At 39.7% G+C, this 23,181-nt stretch overlaps 1 protein-coding gene across 1 annotated transcript in view; it reads right to left on the minus strand.

Annotated features, from left to right (window-relative positions):
• Window positions 1-23,181, minus strand: part of MBOAT2 (membrane bound glycerophospholipid O-acyltransferase 2) — a 73,070-nt gene that overhangs the window by 6,227 nt on the left and 43,662 nt on the right. The window contains exons 4-12 of the mRNA XM_015859410.3: window positions 20,808-20,903; window positions 17,771-17,826; window positions 11,012-11,066; window positions 10,009-10,192; window positions 4,992-5,184; window positions 4,008-4,111; window positions 3,585-3,649; window positions 1,294-1,426; window positions 404-555 (exon numbers count right to left, since the gene is read on the minus strand). Of these exons, the coding sequence (XP_015714896.1) occupies window positions 404-555; window positions 1,294-1,426; window positions 3,585-3,649; window positions 4,008-4,111; window positions 4,992-5,184; window positions 10,009-10,192; window positions 11,012-11,066; window positions 17,771-17,826; window positions 20,808-20,903 (1,038 nt within the window). The remainder of the gene's footprint in view (window positions 1-403; window positions 556-1,293; window positions 1,427-3,584; window positions 3,650-4,007; window positions 4,112-4,991; window positions 5,185-10,008; window positions 10,193-11,011; window positions 11,067-17,770; window positions 17,827-20,807; window positions 20,904-23,181) is intronic.

Here is a 23,181-nt window from a genome sequence, read left to right on the forward strand (position 1 = left end):
CTGAAAAACAAATAAAGCCAATCAGTCAATAAATGGTCGAGACCCGCTCGAACACAGTGCTACATTTCTTAAGTACCAGGCGCAAAGTGAAGAGAAATCTGCTTTGATCTATTTACTGTTTCAAAAACGTTGCTTCTAGAAACTCATGAACTGCTGCTGCTACAAAAGCAGTCAGGTGCATACGCTAATCCCAAAGGCTTTATTTTCCTGCTGCAGGGAAAAATAAGTTGGTCAAGGAGTTCTTAGAAGCAACTCAACCTGCGCTCACACACCAGAATGCAAATCAAGCTCAGGTAACAAATCTTAAACCAATCAGTGTGATGTGACCATCAGAATGCAGTGCCACAGAAAATAACTTCATTTCCTTTAATTAAAGAAAAGGAAACAGGGAGAAGGTGCTTACCTGTAAAAGGTGAACGAGGGTTTCACAGAGAGCAGTACAAATGGCACAACCGTGTAACTTATTGCTACTTGCGTTGTCATCCATGTTATAATATCATAACACAGTTTAACAGCAGGAGATTCAACAAAATAGTGTCTGATATTGTTTCTTATCTAAGAAAAAAACAAACCCAAAACATGTAATAGTAAGCTAGATCAGTAATAAACTCATTAGTGCTACTTTACTGCATAGAATTTGTTGCACTTCCACAGAATATAGAGGAAACATAGAAATGGTATCAAACATAACAAACATCTTGGAACCATTCAAAGTACCCATTAACTTCTGAAGAAGTCAGTTGAAATTCTGTGCCTCTTAGTGCAGTGTGTTTAATCCAGCACAGGGATCTGAAGTACTTAAACCACATCGAAGCAAAGCAATGCATACGGACCCATCTCCCCTAAATCCAGTGCATCTTAAGACTACTTGTCTGAATGTGGCAGGCGTTCTATTCTACGAAGCCGTTCTGTCAACACTCAGTTTTGGAACAAATGAAAGCCAAAACAACTCTGCTGAAAAGCTTCTATGTGGTAAACCATTTTCTTATGTTCAGAGGTATATTTTAGGACTAGTGGGGCAAAAGAAAACCACAGCAGAATACTCCAAATATCAGTTCTAATGATACACTTCAGAACTCGCAATAAAACAACTGATATCAAATGGGACTAATATAAAAGGATTCACTAATTCCTATGCTGGATTCATTATTTCCTACACTGAATTTGTTTGTAAAATCCTGCTGAGAAAACACAACTGCTGCCCATGAACTGTCCCTGCACCTTGCTCACACGATCTCTCTTTTCTTCGCCAAAACTACGTATTAGTTAGGAAGATATTTGGCTGATACTCACAGCTCGTGCTGCTAGCGTCATTAGTATTCCTGTTAAAAATGTTAAGTAATATCCTGGGTAAACCCCATGCCAAATGGCAGAGAGGATGAACGTTTGGATTGTTGGGCTGAAGGTGGCTCGCTCGTAGCACACTCTAGGAAATGAAAGACAAATCAAGATAAACAACATCAGACAGATTATTAACAACCTTCCCAGTTATCACTTATACCTTCATCCTTTTAGCAGGCTCACTTCTAATGCATTCTTTGCAGTGCAATTGAACTTTACTGCTATTTAAAAATAATGCCACTACATTAAGACTTACAGAAAATGCCTAAAGCTGCTCACAGCTCCAGATTTAAGCCTTGAGTGCTATCTATGCCCAGTGCTGTCCTTTATGGTACTTATTTATAGCGAAGTGGTACAGAAGCATCCAAAGACAGGTGTAAGTATTATTAAGGGACCTTATGTTATCTAAAAATGTGTTTGAAAAGCTGGACTAGAAGCCAGAAACTCAAACTCCTGCAATGAGTCTGTTATATATTTTTCATAAAACGAAAGCCACTTGTGGGCTAAGGGGAAAAGTAACAACTCCCTTCAGTTCTGAGTAATAGAGATACTGTTGTTGCACACACGTGTGTAGGGCAGAACTTAGCATGATGATGAATGAGGAATGTGAGAATATCAAATAAGGAGAATGCTGAACTCTGCTCTGAATTACTAAGGAAGGTCCTACATTGAGGAGTTCTGGAAGGACGAAGGGAAAAAGGAATCCAAGAAAAGCAGTACACTGTCCATAGGGCACAATATGTTACCCCTATCAGCTGCATGCATGTGAAGATGTTGCATGCTTCTCTAACTGCCATGTGAATCAGTGGGTTCATACCAAGCTGAGACCCCTCCTCCCCCAAAAGCAGCATGTACAGGCAGGGAGACACACTTGGAAAGAAGAGGTGTTTTTTGTAACCCACGTGTCCTTCAGAGCGTGGGAGGGCTGCCTGTTAACTCTGCTTGTGCACATGTATTTTTTAAACTCCTCGAGATCAGTCACAGAATAAATCTGTTCATTCAACCATAACACTACGCGCTTACAGAACATTACCTGTTGTAGAACTGATTTGAATCTTGAAAGTGTATGTCACTGACTGTTGGTTAATTATGTCTTGTTAGTATATATGGATAAACAGCTTCAACGTCTGTTTTGGTTTAAACTGCTTTAACTAAGTAGATTTTCCCCTGCAAAGAATTCAGGAGCTTAAGAATAACTACATAAACAAAGAAAATTTCAGCCCTACCAGCACAGGTCAGGAAAGATATATACTAGAAAAAAACATCAGGCCTCATTTAAAAAGAATTAAATGTAAGCTAGGTGAGGTAGAAGTAGCGTGCATTGCTTTCTCAGCAGATAGAGAGCTAGAATCCAAAGTGATCTTGACAGATTTGAAGGATGTCCTGAAATCACCAACATGAAGTACAAAGTCCAGAATATCTAAGAGAAGTGGAAGATATAAAAGAGTAACTGTCCATTTTATATTACTGAATGTAGCTGATGGTGAATATGAATCAACAGTGACTATCAGCTGAGCTGCTGCAAAAGAAAAGACAGAGATAATACTGATCTACTAGTAAAAGCACTATCTAAAGGAAAGAATTGCAATGAATCCACTCAAATCATTCATTCTGCCTGTAAAAAGCCAGGGAAAGACCTTGAAGGCTATAGAAGAAGTTCACTGTAAGAAGAGAGGAAGCCTGGGAATAAGCCAGAAGAGAGAAACAAGAACTCCAGAGGTTCTGCAAACAGAATGACATGTTTCCTTTGGGGAAAAAAATAATAAGAATGAATAGGCTGAGGAATTTCCCAGTGAGAAAACACTATAGTGATATATATAGCTCACACACACACACACGCATATATATACATATATATAGTTAATATATGTTGCTGCTGTATAAGTATCTATTTCAACATGCATGCTTCTAACCTCTGAACTGCTTTGTTTTGTGATCTACAATGAATGCTTCTGAAGCATCCTAATGACGTGCGGATCAGTTCACTGCTTCACAGGTTTACAAAGTTTTTAGACACGATCAGGATTTGAAATTCACAATTATGACGGTTCCTCTTCCAAAGATATTAAAAAAAAACAACACAGAAACATTGTTTACGTTTTCTGCACTCCAGAAGGAGCAAAGAAAGTTCTCTCATGGACTCTTTATAAGTTCCTGTATTTAGCTTTAAATGCCAGATTCTCTTCAAAAACATCTTACTTTAAAAAACCTTGGTGACCTCGGTACAGAAGAGAAATAAATACCTTTTAAGCCAAAGAGCTGTTTGGATATTCCAGTTATCAAGAAACATCTTGAAGCTTGTGGAAGACTGCAAAAGAAAAACAAAACAATTATGTCGGTAATTGTAAAATGTTACAAAACATTCCCAAATTCTGGCATATGAACTGCACAAAACTATTTTGAAATGAATTGAATAAGAAATTTACTCAACTGTTTACAACCACACAATATTTTCCAAGTCAGATGACGAGTAAAATGTATTCTGAGATTCTTCAGATGATGAGTAAAATGTATTCTGAGGTTCTTCCCTAAGGGTACAAATGTGTCATTCCTGATTTAAAACACGCTCACCATCTTGATAAACAAAATGTATAGAAAAAGTCGATGTGATTACAATTAAGCACCTGCATAACCGTATATTTTATTTGGAACAACAACGAACAAACCTCTATCTGCTGGATTCTCAGATTTGATATTAGGTCCCAACGTGTAACTCCATTTTTGTCATAGCCTCTAAAACCAAATCCTGCTGCATTATTAATTGCATCTGCTGCAATGAGACAAGAAGAAACAAATTATAAACTGCCTGTATTGTGCACCATGCACAGGTTGGTCAAAATAAGCTACATTTAAAAAGCTATCTGTATTGTTTTTAAATATACAGGATCACTGTGTCAGGTGCTCAAACAACCAAAGAATCCCTGCTTACATAGCCACTTCCAATTAAAAAAACTTCTACCAAAGCAAAAGTATGATAGTATTATTATCTCTGTCATAGAACATATATCCTTCTCTCTTATATAGCCCTCTGCCTCAGCTTTGTGAGCTCACTACTTATTACTACATTGAAATGTATATGTAGTGTAGGTTTACTTACATATCATTACTATGTATTTTCCTTTCTTCTCAACAGCTTTTGGAAGGTCCTGATCTAAAGCACTCAGAAATTAAATGATCGACTCACTCTGTTCCTTTCCTGAAGCTGATTCTCCAAACATTCACAAGTCTGCAACAGGTATTTTGTGACTCTCGATTTAATACAGGGCAATTTACATTTTATCCCTCATCAATAACAACTTAAATAGCTAACTAGCATTTATTATTTCTTCTAAATAATTCCAACAATACCAATAATTTGGGTGTGTCGGGCTCGTTTTTCCTTTGTTTGTTCTGTCTTTTAAATAACGTGATGCAAAAAGCAAAACATTGCTAGTTTAATGGTAGATAATACTGCTAGTATCATCTATTCAGTATCTTAGGTGAGGGACCATGGGTGTTCTGCCATTTGTCAGATTCAGTGTCTTTGACAATGCCTTGTAGTATTTACATCTATTAATGTTTTCATAAGGCCTCAAGAGGGCACTGTCTCTTTTTAAAACAGTTTGTGCAGCATCTCAAATGAAACTCAGAGCTGTTTTTCCTACACTTACCTAAAGTCCATGCAAAATAATACTTGGGTCTGGCAGCCATGAGAGACAAGTATAGGTAGAAAACCCTTACAGGCCACGATGCTGTAGCTCTGAAGTTCTCATCAATGTTGTATTCCACAGGCAGTGTTTTTGTAATAGTCATGTGAAAGAGTAAGGACAGTCCACAGACTAAGAGCTTTTGTGCCACAGCTATCTGCAAAGTTTAAGATAAGAGACTTTGTAAGCTTCAGGTTTTGTTAAGACTTCTGCAAACAAAGGCAAGTTGTACAAGATGTAGTTAGTCTGTCCTAAACAGGCATATATATGTGTGTGTCATAATTTCAGTAGTATTTACTACCAAATATACAGAACATTTGGTAACATTATAGAGGTGTTCAAGAACTATCCTTGTCTCGATTACACTGTGGGTACCACCACTGCTTCTGACTAACACAGCACATCGAATTCAACTACGCTGAGCCCCTGAGAATCCCTTTCAATAACAGGAAGTGCTTTTGCAACCCCAGTTTTTATCTCACTGTCAAATTACCTAACGAGTAAATTGCCAAGACATAGTAACACAAAGCATGGAACCTACCACTGAACATGTACGACTATTGAAGATTCCAGAAAGAGTAACTCAATCTTAGTTTATTTTTGAAGTCTTTGGTATAATACAGATGTTTACCGAGATGAGAAGATTGCATATTGTGTTTAACTGATCCAACTCTCAAGTTTTCATTGTAAGCAAACTCAGTATTAAAGTTCAAATATTACAGTCTTAATTCATAGTTCTATGACGCTAAACTTGGCAGGAAAATAATCTATGCAGCTACTTTTCTTTGAAGCATCGAACAAAGAGATACTCACAATCCTGCTGCTGCCCATCCTGCTTCTAGTACTTAAAGTCCTACCTCAATCAGCATCACTACACATACCCAGCTCCGAAACAGTTATTCTGTCCATAATGCAGCACTAAGTGTCCAAATGAACACAGGGATTCCTGCAAGACGCACAGTACCACAGTCTCACTGATGGGAGGTAACACAGTAAGTACTGTTCTCCCTTTTGTCTGCTGCCACCACTTGCCCATCTTTACACACATACTGTATCATCAACCCAAAATACTTTGGTACTTCTCTATGGGTTTTCAATTAGATCATGGAGGTGAAAGCCCTTCTCTGAAGGAACAGCAGCAGGTTTTCAATGAAATTCATCTTAAGAAAGAATTAAGAATTAAGAGCTCATACAGTCATACCTTTGAAAAACAAACTCTGAGGTTTTCAATCTGTAGTCGCAGAACTCCTCCATACCACAGGAGGATGGCATTTGCATTTATTTAAATGATGTATTTCTATGATTTTATACTTATTTATAATTTTTTTAGCAGCAACTTTAGGATAATGACATCCAGAAACAGCATGGTGTATTCATGGATTTTTTGTTTGTTTCTGCTTTTGTTTTTTAACCAATACACTTCACTCTACAATTGCAAATCCCAGAACCCCAACCAAGCCTGCTGACACCGCTCCCAGGCATGGGCAGGCACACTGAGGTCCTCAGCAAACAATACTTGACATCATCCCCTACAAGGACTGTGAGCTGCAGCTCCAGGCCTGCTTTAAGCAGCGTTTCTGAAGGACAACACAAATAAATACTGCAATGCAACAAAGCAGTCCTGCCTTTTCTCCTCACCTTCGCTACACGTTTTTGCTCTTTTCCTCCCGCTGGGTCAGATTAGAGAAGCAAGTGAGGAGAAATACAAGCTGCTGGGGGATCTGCCTTGTTTTGTTTTTATTTATTTCCTTTGCATTTCCAACTAGCTTTGGATGGGCAGCTCACTGTGCCATGGAACGCTCACCAGCATTCTGTGACAGGTACACAACTCTGAAGCCACAGCCAAAAGTTGCTACTTGGCTTGGACTCAACAGATCATTACATTCTAGCCTGAGGGCTGGCTTGCTTAGAGCACTCACATTTTGAATCATCTTACACTCAAACAGAAATCCACACCTGACACTGCAGTCAGTTCAGTTGCCATTTGGTTATCCAAAGCACACACAGGGTCCCACACTCACAGAACTGGTCAGTTTTTGCAGGATGAAAAACTAATTCTAAGAAGTCTGGAATGTTGGTTCGTTCACTCTCAATGCATCCAGTCAAAAAGTAAAACTCACTTATTGTGGAATAACTCAAAAACTACAGTCTGGGGTAATGGTTCTGCTACTGAACCACAACAGAAAATGTAGGATGGGTCTCTTTCACCTAACGTAAAGTAGAATATACCATTTATTTTTCACCAAGAAGGAAGAAAGGCCTGTCTCATTTAGCTCTCACAAATAAAAACTGAGCATACCTGTATAAAAACATGAAGTATGGATAGTATTGTGAAGGGAAAAAAAGCGTATTTAAGCTGGGAGAATGTGCCAGGGCAAAAACAAATGTGCATAAATTAGATGGGAATGCAAGTAGGTTGAAAGCTGGATTCCTAACCAGTGAAAGGAGTTCTGGAACAGCCTTCTAACTGAAGCAAGAAACGCTGAGCTGGCATAGATGTGTCAGTGTATGAACAAGCATTCTGGATATGAATACGTACAAAGAGTATAAAAGGCACTTTAAAGCCTTATTTGAATATTTTTTTTCCTTCTTGGATGACAAACAATAAGGATCTCAGCGTAATACTGAACTACATTAAAGTGCGCCTTTTGGTGAAGGACAGCACCTCAGTTAAACATTACACATAATTAACCAAGAGCTTTTTTAATTGATAGGAAGAGTCTGTAGAATATGCAAGAGAGTGGATATCTGCTGACAGGCATCTTGTATGTTAAGGGTAGCCATAATAAAAAGAAACTTACAAAGACAGATATTAATTTCTGAGAGTTGACACCACTTTGAGCACCAACAATTGATAGCTTGCAAAAAGGCACAATAGGAGGGACGTAAGAAATGAGTTTGAATATGCTGATTTGATTCATTTAACATGCAATGAACACAGCAAAAATACTAAACCGAGTTAATATCATGCAGTCAACACACAGGAGAGGGGAGGAGGCCGGCATGAACTACTTCTGTTATATACATTATATTTAACCAGAGGCTTATTGTAAACTCAGCTGAAGGATTTGTTCTTCGCTTGGCACACTGACATTTGCCAGTCCCCATTACACTTCATTTTTCTGGGTTACCTAACAACACTGAGATTAAAGGTAACGTGAGAACCTAGGCACAAATTTAAGCTATTAAGATGAAGTTAATGGGACTTAAACGTTCTTCTAGAACAAAACAACAAATTGTTTAATTGATGCAGCAAATGCAGTGAAGAAACTGTATCATCCACATTTCTCCTAAAGCACATAACACTCTTCTGGTGTTATAAAATGCAGCCAGATCTCTCTAACGCCCATTGGGAGATAAAGTATCAACAGCAGTCAACTTCTCTTTGATTTTTTTATGTTGAAATCTAAAGCATTTTGAGAGCAATACGTTTTAAAGGAAACCGCTTACCTGAAAGAGGAATCTGTTATAGTTTTACATTTATTTGTATTGACTTTATTTGGGTCACTAGACAGATTATGTGGTAAAAAGCTACGAAGCCCTACTAGGCAACCAGCAGATGCATGTTCAGAAGTCCTGATACCAGCAGATTGGGTTAGGTCCATTTATTTGTAATAACTTAATGATATTTCTCTCCAGAAATAGCAGTTTAGTACATAAGATAAAAGGTTACTTAAAAGCCAGGAGTATGCAACCTAGCCCATACAACACACAAGTGCAGGCTATGGACAGACTATGAAGTGCCAATCTGTGCAAGCAAGTCTCATTTGTCCTTCTCCCTTCTTGACAACTTCCTCAACAGCACACTTGCATGAGCTGGCCAACATGCAGAGCAGGTTACAGTATTATCATCCTCCAGCCACTTGTTTGTATTTCTGTGGCGCAACTTACAACAACCACGTAAGAACAGAATGTGCAAAATGTCCATACCCACATTCAAAGAATGGAAGTGGCTGGAGATGACAACTGATTGAGAAGCACTCATATGTTCTATTTGCTAGGGGATGGACTCCTCCAGCTAGCAGCTGTGGGAATGCCTTCATCTGCTCTAGCAACTACTCGCAGTCTAAGAGACGAGCAGAAAACAAGCAATTGTTCCTGTTGAAAGCTGTAAATGTGAAGTGCTCCAGTTGACTCCATAGTAATTCTGCTTTTAATATGTAGTATTCATTATCTTAGACACAAATGTAATAGATACCATCCTATTTAAGAACATATGAAGAGAATGATAGTATTCAGTACCTTCAACTCTTTGGATTAAATTACAAAAGGAACGAGCTCTGGGAGCTTTTAACTCAGACCATACAATCTCTTCAGTAAGGTAGGATCAACTGGACTTTCTTCTGCACATACGTGTTCTCTTTTCCAATGAAAGAACAAAAAGCAATGCACTGTATGGATAAGTAGCCATGCAGCTATCACTAGTATGTGTTCTATTGCATCTTTAGATCAAAGGAAGAAACAAAATCAAGTTTTAGCACCTCTCTACACAAACAAAAGCAGGAAAAATAGTTTCCATGAGTGTTTTTCAACTTAACGCATATGAACGTTTGCTGCTTGCTGCATGCAGACATTAGAAAACAACAGAGGTTGAGACCTTTCATAAAACTTTGCTGCAATTGTTAAGTCTCATCCACTTTCCAAAGACAAGACATACAGTTTGTCTTCACTGTACACAGCGTACGCTTCAAGGAAAACATGCATTAATTGCTTCATCTAAAGACGGCTTTTTACCATATAAGCTTGTTAGGAAGCACCAGTTTCATTTGCTTTTGTCCACAAGATCCAGACTGGAAACCATAGAGAAAGCCTAGCTTAAAAAACAAGTAGGAAACTTCCCGAACAGAGAACTGTACTGTTGACGAATGAACCCCAGCTACAGCTCAGCAGTTACGCCTGTAAATGAACAGTGCAAACCAAGCTTTTCATGCAATGATTACATCAGCATCGGCACTGCAAGAGTCAGAGTCATACATCTTACATTTGGAGAAGGATCCGTTTGTTCATATTTTGTATCTTCCTTCCCATTTGCTTCAGACTGTTGCAGTTGGTATGATCTGCCTTCAATGAAAGTAATATAGTCTTTGTAAGAGCATAACGGGCCTGCCAGGATACCCATGAAATTACAGTTGTAACTTAAATATTCCAGTAGACTTGGCATGCGTCTGTAATTCAAAGACAAGCAGCTTGTGAGATGGAATGTGTAGTTCCACAGAATTTCCACAGCAGGAGAAGTCATACTGCATGTCATTGCTTACTCTAATTGCAGTAGAAACCCAATGCAGAAAAGCAGTTTGTGTATATTCTGTAATCACAACTTAAAACACTCTAAACACAGCATCGCTTTCCAATCCCAACTGAGCACTGTCAGAATGATGTCTGTAACTCTTGTGACATTCTCCTCGACCTGAAGAGGTGTTTGACTGAAGCTGAGCCTGGGAAAGAAGGTGGGAGGGTGTTTCCCTAAAGTGTTTGTCCAATTGTTTGTGTTTTCTATTTTTCCTCATTAGCTGAGTCAGTAACCAATGGTTTGTGTTAACTGGCAATAACCTAAATTAAGGGAAATGTCTCAAGTCAAGACTGTTTAGCCCAGGATAACATATTATTAGCAAGTCTCGTGAATAAACAAAGGAAAAAAGGTAAGTTAAGTGCTGAAAAACAGAAATTAGACAAGTATGTTCCTTAGCCAACTACTTTATATGTGTACTAAATGTTAACTAGTCTCCTGTCTGGATGTAATCTGCATGTGACGCATAGAACTTACTTTTTACACTTGAAAAACATTCAATTTGAAGTGATATTTTGCAGGAGAATAGATGGGTGTAGTCAGGTTACAAACATAAAATGCTTGGACCTCTTTTGGCCAAGTTTGTAAATGCTCTTGAACAGGAGCTGCAGCATTTCTGCACAGCGTTAATAAAGCACACGAACCATCAGCTTCTTCCTGCCACCAAAACTAGACTCTCATGTCACTGACAGCCTACCTGACAGCCAAGCACCTCTGGGATGGTGTCAAATCTTCATTTTTTCGAAACATACCTAGAAAAGAGCACAGAGAAAAGGGAAAATAAAGCTTAAATAACATGTATTACATTACTACCGGCTTTAATCAGTAGAGCAACCCTCATGCTGCAGTATCATCTTTTTCTTTATGTCCTCAAGTAACTTCAGAGGTATTATGTCACATAATATTTTCACTGGAGTTGGATCAATCATTTCTTGCTGTTGACAAAATCACAAACTTACATTTCCTCAGTTATATCCAACAGTGCCCAAACCTGAAACCACGTGGATTTCAGGAGAGCATTAAGAAGGCTTGTAATAAGTGGTGAAAAATACAGTTCCCTTACATTTCTTCAGATTTCGAAGTCTGCTGGTTTCAGTCTGGGAAGTTAAAATCCAAGCCCCATTAACACAGCAGTAACCCAGGGTCATACATCTCTGATATGTAATATGAACGCAGCTTAAGACAGATTTATGCTACTCAAAACCCAGTGCAGACCTTTAAAAAGAAGTACCTCTGTGCTGCAAGTAAGGACTATAAACAAGGTCCAGAGAAGCAGGCACAACAGGCAAGAGTCCCTGCCCAGAACCCGGAGCCCTGCCAGCACACAGGGACAGGCCAAGGCTACATTCAGCAGCTGAGCTCCTTCCTTCAGATGGGGCTGGATTAGAGCAGCCAGCAGTGCCTGCCAAAATGGCTGCTTCAGCTCTTGCTGCAGGTCTGCCTCTAGCTCAGACACCAGCATGAGCATCCATCCTCTGCTGCACATCAGCAAGTTTCCTTAGTGACTGCAAGCATTCACTTATTTTATAAATCATAGCTTCCTAAGGGAAATTAAGCTTATGGAATCCCACTTCAATTATATCCCCTCCTAGCAGTTTCTAAACCCAAAAGCCAATCTCCATCCAAGTTTAATGAAAGTGTAGAAGTAACACAGATATGAAATCACAATGCATTGTGTAGAAATATAACAAACTATATAAAATCATACTATATAGAAGGAAAGGATCCTCCTTCACTCACAGAAAGATTGCCTTCAAAGCCTGCCCCGGGATGCCATTAAATCCATGGAAATGAGCCCTTAGATCTGATCTAAGCATAAGGAAGTTTCAAATGGAGCAAGTTTGAGGAATAATAATAATAATAATAATAATAATAATAATAATAATAATAATAATAATAATAATAATAATAATATAATAAAGATGGGGAACGTAGTATCAAATCTCATTCAATTCTATGACTCATGGAAATACTTCTTATCTGAAGGGAAGATAGCCCTGTTGTCTTCATTTCATTCCAGGAACTATGACATACAGACACTTTGGCCTTAAAAACTGCATTCATCTTTCAAGTTGAGATAGATACAGCAAATAGGTATCTCCTACAACCTGAAAAGATACCTTCTTTATTCCTGATCTCCACAATGGAAAGTCACCCTCCTTCAATCAGACCCAAGGAAAGAAACTGAAGGACAAAGCAATGCTCTTGCCTTTTGCAGGCATTTTCTCTTCCCCACCATTACACTGCCCCTTCTTCTCAGTACTACAGCAGAAGTTTCTTGGAAAAATCATCAAGTCCAACCTTATCTAAAGCAAGATAAATGCATTCAGTGCTTTTGAGGCAGTGTATTTGCCCATGGGGTCAGAGGCCCCAGATCACAGCTGTTCCCTACCTGCTACATGCTGGAGATAAAGAAACCTCATTTCATCAGTACTGGTAGGGAATATATGAATTTTTCTAACTTTCCTCTAGGGAATATGAGAAATGTTTTCTCCTGTTCTATAGCAGCACACTTCTGCAGGGGTTGCATCTTCTAGTTGCTACCAAATCACACCATGGGGATTGGAGAAAATGGGTTTTATCGAACATCTGTTAGAGAGGTGAAATTATCTGGCCGTTCAGCAACTATAACTCAGTTTTCTTATCTGTAAAGTAAGAAATAAGGCTGCATTCCTTCTGTGTACAAGAATTTTGTAGATGGCTGCTAACAAAAATTATCTCCATTGATCTAGATCACGAGGAAGTTGCATCTGTTCATTCCTCCTCAGGAGATCACCATAAAGGTAAATCATCTTCTTTGGGTATATACCGATATCCTCCCCTACAGGCTTTATTATGGCAACTATCAGGCATTCTCACTACAATAGCACAATATTTATCATTATATCTCAGTATTAACCCAGCTTAGTAGTTAATCCGCTCAAATATATCCACTTTTACATTTGCATGAAAAACTTGCTATGAAGTAACTCATCTATAATGCTTAAATATGATGTTATATTAACTAATAATACTTAAACATGAAGATGGCATTACAAGCCCTGTTGAAACCACAGCAGGATTTACTTTGCTTCAGAAATGGATCACCTGAGATTAAATGCACGCTGTTACTGAAATATCTGAAGGCCTGAAGAAGACGCAGACATTCCATATCAGCTGCAGGTGTTACCAGCACAATGGCAGCAAACAGACACAGGTGTCAGCTAAGTTAAATAGCAGAGAAATCGCACACACACCAAAAAAAAAAAAAAAAAAAAAAAAAAAAAGGCAAGAAAAATCAGAAGTTTTGATACAATCAAACATAGGCCCCAAACAACACAAGTCTTAAGAGCTGAGAAATACAATGAATACAGCTGTGTTGTCACTAACACAAGAGGGAGTACTGGAAAAAAAGATGTACAAAAAAGAGACCAAGGGACAATTGACAGAGAGAAACTCCAAGGTTTGAGAAGAGCTGCAATTAAATCTAGCCAACCAAAACAACAAACAAATCCATCCCGCCACACCATTCCTGCTGAATACGGGAAGCATTTGCCTTTGAGAAAAGGAGATGGTGAAGTGTCAAGTCAACTGAAAATAAAGATGGAATGTTTGCATCAATCTAAACGTAAAACATTCCTCTGTACTTTCAGCAGCGTTATATGAGCGTTATACTTTCATACGTTATATGAGCACAGCTAATAAAGCCAGGTTCTGCCATTGGGGCTGGACTGCTCATTAGCTGAGAATCAACATGAAATTTGCCTTTTTTTCTTTCAAATTACTTTGGTTAACAACCATCCCTAGTGTACGGCACAACTGCTTCAACTGTAAGAAGGTGGTAGAAAAAGATAATTAAGACCATTGCAACTAACATAGTAACATGTAAGTTCCTCCAATATTACTTTTCTTTTTCCTTATCTCTTTTCCCTGTGTGTTTCATCTACCCATTAAGATATCATCTCCTCAGGGACCACATGGGACAAAGAATATGCTTCCACATTTTTGGGAGGAAAATATGCTTTAATAGCCAATCTGTAAATCTTACAACACTATCCAGCAGTACAACTGCAATATGAGGAGAAACAGCATCAAACAATCCCTCTATTGTCCTCATATGTGTCTGCTGGAGCAAAATAAATGAGGGGAGGCTCAAAATACTTCTGTAAGAAGAGCATATAACTGTATTTCCTGATGCATGATTGAAAAAGAAAAGGCAGAGCTTAAAAGAATCCAAACAAAATTAAGCGTTGCATATTCAGTGCACTTCTGTCTCCTTTTAGCTCTCACAGTAAATGCGGTGCTGTAACAGATCAGTATCAACGTCTGCTCTATTGCTTTTAAAAACGGAGGGCGCCAGATCCATCAGGACATAATAATTAGAGAAAAGCAAGCTGTGTTCCTGGAACAGTGCATTTAAGCATTAGCAGATACAGAGATGAAAACCAAAGCATGAGTGATGGCAGAAGGGTGTCTAAAGGAACAGGAAAGTGTATGTTCCAGTGGTTATAAAGCATGTGAGAGATGTGCCTCTAGGAACCAAGAAGCTGATAGAAAAGTGTTATGGCTCTGGTTCTTACCTGTGTCTAGCCAGTTTTCTGGACAAATGCAACACAGCAATACAGAGGACATTTGGAAGAATTACATCTGCCTTTCTACATGACTTATATATAAGAAGTGACTGTTTATGGCTTTTGTGTTTCTTTAGTTTAAGTTAGAGAAGAGAAATGAGGTTGGAAGAAGCCGTGAACGTTTGCCTATTTAAATAGCAAATATCGAGCCTAATATTCCCTGATTTTGGTGACTGAATCTCTTGGTGCTTTAAAAATAAATACATTGTGAGCTCCAGAACTTCCTTGGGTTATGAACTTAAACATTTGCAAAGACTCTTTGTTTAAGACTCATTAAGCACTGGAGTTAAAAACAAGCTGTCAAAGCACGCACAGATTAGTGAGATTAGATGTTGATACGGGTCCTTCCTTCCTGTAAAGATCTCCCAGCTCCTGCAGAACTGCAGAAAAATGAGTGATGCTCATCTGTGGTTATGTGGGTTGTCAGCAAAACAGGGGGAGCTCTGTGTGTGTGATGGCATCCTCCAGCCCAAGCTGGCCTTCCATTGCTAGGCTGGGTCTAAGACTGGGTCCTGCTGCACTGTAGCTCCTCTGAGGAGGAGTTTGGAAAGCAAGCGGGTCGGTCCACTCAGAACCTTTCCTTCTCCAAAACATGCCGGTTTAAATTCGATGACAAAGGTACTTCAAATAGAATTTGAAGTACAAAAAGTTCCTTTTTTTATCCCCTTAACTCTGCCAGCAGCCTAACATTACACAAATAAACCCAAATCTTCCCATAAAGAATGGATATGGAAACAGCAGACTCTGAGCCATGTAAAAACTTTTCTGCCTTTAAAATATGTGTGATAGTCAGCAATAAATACAAAATATAACATATCGACTATTCATTTTTGTCAGTGTTCATTTAAGTAGCAGGAAACTGGAAGAAGCCAAGAATTAAGCTTAACTTCGAAACAAAAAGGCACAGACAAATGTATGTAGGTGTAAATGTGTGACCCATGCAACCTTCTGGAAAGCTAGCATTGCAAAGCAAACCTACGTTATTCCTATAAAGATTGAATAGAATTTTCCTGTTGTATAGTCCGCAGTAAGTGCACAGAGTTGTAACAGTTCCAGAACCATTTATTTACAGAAGTAGTGCCGTTCAATTTGGGATCAAGGATATTCACTAAGAGCAGACAGACTCTTTATTATGCTCTGCGAGTGAGTGCCCTTACACCCAATTCTTTCCAGGATCTTCCAATGTAATACTGAAACCAGCTGAACGCAGTGAATAGGCTGCCAGGAAAAGATCAAGTGCAGACTTGCCTTTACCACAAAACCAACCTGACCACAGCCAGAGCCTTGATATACTAAGACCTTCAATGCAGCAACACCTCTGATTTTTCATTTTCATTACCTTCCCTTAGATGTACTGGTAGAAATCAAGGACAGGAGAAAAAAAACACAGAAAGTAATTGGTGATGAATACAGCCAAGCTGAGGTGGCTAAAGGCTCTGAGTGCCATTAATTGATCTGTACAGTGATTTCCAACATTATCTTTTCCTTAAACCGTACATCTCTTACAATATTCTCTAGTGGAAGCAAGGATCTTTGTATAGTGAACAAAAGCCCATTGGCAGCAGGCTTCCTTTCATTGTTTTCTCTTGACAGATCGCTTGCAGGCTGTCTATGCTTAAAAAATCATTGATTTAATACAACCTCAGTCTCCCTTGTACATTTGTTTTTAATCATCTCCTGAGATAAGACTCAAAGATGCTCCTGAATTTACACCAGCATCATCGTGCTGCCACTGTGCTTTTAGCAGCTGTGACCATCCAACTCAAGAACTCCGATAACAGCAAATGTAACCAGAGAAAGAGCTTTGCACCATATCCCCACAAGCTGACAGAGACTCTAGAGGATCTTTGATGTGGTGTCAGTAGGGAAATAAATTTAATGATAGTCAGAATTTAACTTTTCTCAAACAAATTCAGACCTAAAATAATCTGGATTTGCTGATAGTCTGTATTAACTTAAGGGCACCTCAGTACATAAAGTATGAGATGCTGGAGCAGGTCCAAAGAAGGGCAACAAGGCTTGTGAAGGGCTTGGAGAATATGCCCTACAAGGAGACACTAAAGGACCTGGGGCTGTTTAGCCTGGGGAAAAGAAGGCTGAGGGGAAACCTATTCACCTTTCCAGTATCTAAAAGGTTCTTACAGTGAGAACGGGGTTGGTCTCTTCTCACTGGAGACAGGTGACAGGACGAGGGGAAATGGCCTCAAGTTGTGCCAGGGTAAGTTTAGGTTGGTTATCAGGAAACACTTTACAGAAAGGGTAGTTAAGCACTGGAATGGGCTCCCCAAGGAGGTGGCTGAGTCACCATCCCTTAAGGCGTTTAACAACCCTTTGGATGTGGTGCTCAGGGATGTGATTCAGCGGCCCGCTGTTAGTTAGGGCAGTATGTTTGGGTTGTGGTTGGACTTGATGATCTTGAAGGTCCTTTCCAACCTCAACGATTCTGTGATTCTACGATTCTAAGTAGAATAAGGCGTTTCCTCTGATCTGCTATTCTGTACTTTAACCGATTACAGCTTGCAAAACTAATACTTCTAAATACGTTTTCTCTGAAGCTTGACATCAGCGAGATATGTCTGGCGTTGTTCATTCATTTTCATTCATTCAGGAATTCACACAAGAAGTGTTTCCCAGGCTTTTCATATCTGTGAACGTTACAGCCTGCGGGCTCCTCCAGGCTTACCAGAACACAAAAAATCAACAACAGCACTGAAGCCTGTACACACATAGTATTGATGTTGTTTATCATTACACCCTAATTCTGCTATTATAGGAGTTAAGGGGTACGCCATATGCTTAGTATCCTGCACAACAGGAAAATTGAAGACAGCGTAAAGAAGTCTTACCATCGCGGATCTCGAATGCCAAACTAGTGATCTTCTGTGTAATTATCATCATTGGACTGTTAGAGGAAAGGAAGAAAGAACAGTTTAGAAAATAAATCAGGTTTTCTTTGACAAGTAAATACCAAGGAAAATGTTATACTAACAGCCAGGTTAATGACTCTCTAGTGGAAGACTTCCAATGCTACATATGTTTATGGAGCTCAAAACAATACACTGTTTTCAAGCTATGAAAATAATTTACTCCTTAGATATAGTACTTGATAAACCATGCCTTTTATTGCCGCATTAGGTTCCACAAACACAGCCAGTATTCCACATTTACTTTCTGATAGCACTGTTTATTTTCTCCTCCTTCAGAGGGAAGAGGAAGGAAAAAAGGGCAGTAAGAGCAACTATATGCATTATGAATTACAGCAGCAGTAAACCAAGGACAGTAAGGATTCCAAAGTTGAACAGCGCCATTACTTATTTAGATACCCTGAGCATTTTCACTATTTCTACTAAGAGCTGGTCCTATGCTTAATTTTTCCATCTACAATTACTATGTGCTTCAAGTCAACATAAGTGATAAAAGTGAAACCTAGCATAATTACGCTGTCTCCAATGGAGTTCAGTTCGTGTTGAATTTCCTACACCTTATGGGACCTTAAACTGTCCAGGAGAGATTCTCCACTGGGTAAGTAACTCAGCTTTAACTGCATGGGAAAACAGAAAAGTTTACTAAGAACCAGTACCATCTCCACTGTACCAAAGCTTTCAGCTGATGTAAATCCCGGTACTTCTAGCCCCCAACAGGGGTAGGGAAGAAAAAAGCATAAAAGGAGTGTAACCAGAATTCAGAAACCAGTTCTTAAAAATATCTTATTTTCCTGGTAGTGTGTGAGCTGGAGACACAACAACAAAAACAGAGAAAAAGGATCACCCCGTAGCCATCAAGTCCTCCTTGATGAAAATACTGACAGGTATTTTCCCAGCTGGTTCTGCCTGCCAAATGGTGTTTTTTTAGGTTTCAGGTTATTTCAAAGCACGATATATTTTCAGTTCTCAAATGCAATCAGGGAAAAAGCATCCCCCTGTATTACCAGTGCCCAAAAAAATCCTGTTACCAAGGCTAGAGTGACAGGGGAGGATCAACAAGGGAAAAAAACTAAATGAGAATGGACACTGTGGAATATCTCTTCTATCTCTTTTCAGCGTCTGAGCTGAAGAATGGCGTGGTACTGTCACAGAACTCTATCTGATTCTGAACAGAACAGGTTTTCCTTCTGTAAATGAACATGTGAATGTATGGATCCTGTCTGACCAAGGAATGGAGCCCAGGAGAAGCTCAGACAGACCTTACATTAATTCTAGCTGACACGTGTCACTGTTATTATAGCAGATACTGATATTTTTTCTTTCTGAAATGGCTCTTCCAGTACCTTCAGAGATGTGGCTGAGGAGCAACAATCTAGAGACTAAAAGAGGAAGAGTCCCTTCTGGAGCAGTGTGGCTTCATATCAGTTTTCATTTCCCTTGTAGGCACTGGCAGAAGGGCAAGGAAGCTGTGGAAGGCTTGCAGGCAGCTGGGGTCTGGTAGAACTGAAGCCAGAATCACAACGGCACCTCCAGCTTGAGGTCAAATTTTATTGGCAGATTCTCTGGGCTTGGACACTTCAGATGGGCAAGATGGGTTATGAGAAATGTCCAAATTCTATATGAAGCTGTGCCAGCTTCTTTGGTACCAAGAAAGAACTGCTGGTGCTGGGATTCACCAGCTGGTTGGGGGATTTTTGTTAATTTTGAGTTCAACCTCTTTCTCTGGAACTAGAGAAAACCGAGGGAAAGAAAATAGTCTCTTTCAGTTCGAATTGCAGCATGCAGTTCTCCTCCTGTTTTGGAAACAACTCCTGTCTCAAGTCTCAAGGGAGCAGATGCAGTTGATGCCAGAGATTTAATACAATACGCGTACACCAAGCTCCCAAGTATGAAAGGGTAGTTTGAACAGAGCAGCTCTATCCAGAGCAGAGACCATGAATCTCTGGACACGTTTAGACCTGGCAGAAATCGGAGCTAACATCAAAGACAGCTGCTATCAGAGCAATACAGTCACATCTGAGCAATGGTGTGCTCAGGCTACTATTAATAGTTTTAGATCAGTAACAGGCAAATACAATTACACTGCTTCCCCAGTGAGCTCAGAGCTCTGGCTGATGTAAGGCTGTACTGTTTGGCCCTTAAGTGATCTGTAAAGGACAGCATTTGGATCATGATTCCACTCTTAACGGTGAAATTCAGTTCAGCATCTGTAAATCTAGCTTTGTGCAACTGTAGGCATATATCTTTCTTACAGTCCTTCATTATAATCAGCAGAGATCTAGACAAGACAGTCAGGGGCAAGTGATCCAGTTCACATCCAGGTAGACACTCAGTGGTGGGTCAGCTGAAATGCCCTCCAGGCTCTGCTGTCTGCATTGGTTAGATCTCCTCTGATGAGAACAAGAAGGATGAACTTAACCATAAAAGCTACAGGCTTCAGCCTACAAAGTAGTTTTGGGGCTCTTACCAATGAATACTGAGAAGTGATGAGGCAAACACAGCCCTGCTGCACAGTACAGTAATACTGAACTACAAACACCAGTGCCATTCCCACTGTTCCTGAGAGGTATTTAATGCTTTTGTTGTTGCTGTTTTTAAACTGACTTGCACACATGTATGGCTCCAACCAAATATACATTAAGGTCCTTATGTAAAATGAGAACATATACAGGCATAGCTTTCTAGTTCTAAGGGTGCTGTGACTACTTAAACACATTGGAGCCTCTCTCCTTGGCCTTTTCTTTCTGGAACACCTAACATAAAACCCAAAAGAGCTAAATCCCTCAAAACATTCAGATTTAACTCACAATGTGGCATCAGATTACAGACATATACATGTGCGTGTAAGATACAGTTCAGAATTCATCATATTGCCATGGGTGGGAAAGGGAAAAAGAAACAAAAAAGGTGCAGCATCACATAGGAAGTTAAAACGGAGAGACTTTTTTTTTCTCCTTACCCAGAAAAATCAGCAGAATACTGTCCATAATCAAAGATATAGACTCTAGTAATTTGGCACACAGTGAGGTATCCCAAAGCAAAAACAAAGCAATACCTGAAAGGGGGAAAAAAAACAAAAGGTGTTTTAATTAAAAACATTCCTCCACTGAGTCAGCAATCTTCAATTAGATTATAATTTCTCAATAATTTCAAGTGGGTATTGCATCATTTGCACATGTAAATACACCTTCATCCTGACTTTAATATTTATTCTCCAGAACCATGAACCACAAACTTCACTGCTTCTGGAAAAGACTATTAATTTTCAAATATACCCATTAAAACATAACTGATTGAAAAGGGAACCGTATGAGTTTACACCCTCTGTTAAAGCTGATCCTTCTTCACTAGGAGAGTGGTTAGGCCCTGGAACAGGCTGCCCAGGGAGGTTGTGGATGCCCCGTCCTTGAAGGTGTTCAAGACCAGGTTGGACGGGGCCCTGGGCAACCTGATCTAGTAAATGTGTATGTTTGGTGGCCCTGCCAGGCAGGGGGGTTGGAACTACATGATCCTTGAGGTCCCTTCCAACCCGGGTCATTCTGTGATTCTGTGATTCTGTGAAGTGAGCAGACAATATTTGTAGCTAAAACAAATAGTTTAAACCATGTTGCATTCGGAGAATCATAGAATGGCTTGAGTTGAGGAGACATCACAGCCCACCACCCAACCCCTGACATGGGCTGGATTCTCCCCACCAGCTCAGGCTGCCCAGGGCCCACCCAGGCCACCACCCAGCCCAGCCTGGAGTGCCCTGACCTGGGTAATGTAGCACCTCAGCACATCTGCTGATGGCACAAAACAGGAGAAATGACTGATAAGCCAGAGAATCATTCTGCCATCCAGAAGGACCTCAACTGGCTTCCTAGATTTGTTTATTGCTTCAGCACTGCAAGTTTGAACACTCTATACAAGTAAGTGTAAAGGTCTTCAGTAATAGCTTAAAGGTCAATACACACGCAAAGATACAAAATGTGATGCTTCATTAAGTGAAACCTACAGTTCTAAAATCATACTTGCCTTATGTGCAAGTGAGAGATACAATCTGACATCGCCAAGGCAAAGCTTGTTGCTGATGTACAAGGATTATCACAGGCTGCCATGTGGCAGGCCATTGAGTCCACGTGGATAACAGAACAATACTATACACATAGTAACAACCAAGTGCCACCTGAAATGGCTAGCAAGAAAACTAGATTGCTTTCTGGACTGAAATATAGGTGTTTATACTGCTAGCAATGATAATAAAATAAATGACATGAAACATATGGCGAGGCTTGGAAAACAAGTGACCAAAGTAAAGATAATCGATTCCCTAAAGGTTTATTACACAGATAAAGATTAAAATCAGCATCAATTCATTGTAGAAAATCCCAGCAGTAAGACAGACCAGGCAGCTCCCATTCATGAGCTTCTGGCCACAGGCTCCTGGGCTTCTCTCCTCTTTTTCTCTGGATCTTCATCTGATTCAGTTTCAAGTTATTCTAAATACAGTATAAGGTAAGGTCGATAAGACAGATACGACAAAGTGATACAATTCAAAAGGAAACTAAATGAGGTATCAGGGATATTTTAGCCCCACTGAATGAAAATACCTGAAATCCAGCCATGTCAGCCAGGGCTGTCAGGCAGCTCAGTCACTATTAATTATAGAAAGAAGCATCAAAGCCATGTGTTGAGGAACAGTATGTACACATGATCATCCCAGAACAACAGAACCCAAACCCATTACAGCTTTACAAGTATTTAATTGTTTTGACAAAGTATTAGACAACACCCTGCAGAGGAAGGGACGGATGTCCTTTCCAACATCTCTAAAGGTGAAAATGCCAATCGTCATTAAAACGAGTGCAGGAGCACAAATGGCTCCTTGCCTTGAGGAGAACCAGGAGCATCAATCAGATCCACCATGTCTACTGAGTCCCTAAACAAAACCAAACCTCTCTTTATTTAGCTGCTGAGCAAAGCATCACTCACCTGACTGCTTGAAATAGATACTCACCACCACTACCAACACGACAGGATTTCCTCACCAAAACCACCCCATAGACCCGAAAATAAAAGGAACCTTTGCAGAGCTCAACCACATGCAGCTGTACCTAACTACCACAACATTAATTATAGGCTGTATGTGAATGCAGTGTTACCCAGGGCTAAATTTTCTCCTCCGGTACAAAAGCCAGTGGTTTTCAAGAAGCCATCTCTCACCTGTCCCTGCTGTCAGGTGAGTAATGGTCTCACAAGCAGAATTACAGACCTCCCTTTGTTCAAGAGCTGCCACAAGCAAGTTACAATATGTTTAGCATTATAAACATTGTCAGTTAAGACAAACTGAC

Source organism: Coturnix japonica, chromosome 3 (genome assembly GCF_054131305.1).
Source record: "Coturnix japonica strain WE chromosome 3, WE-NBRP24, whole genome shotgun sequence".
Lineage (NCBI taxonomy): Eukaryota > Metazoa > Chordata > Aves > Galliformes > Phasianidae > Coturnix > Coturnix japonica.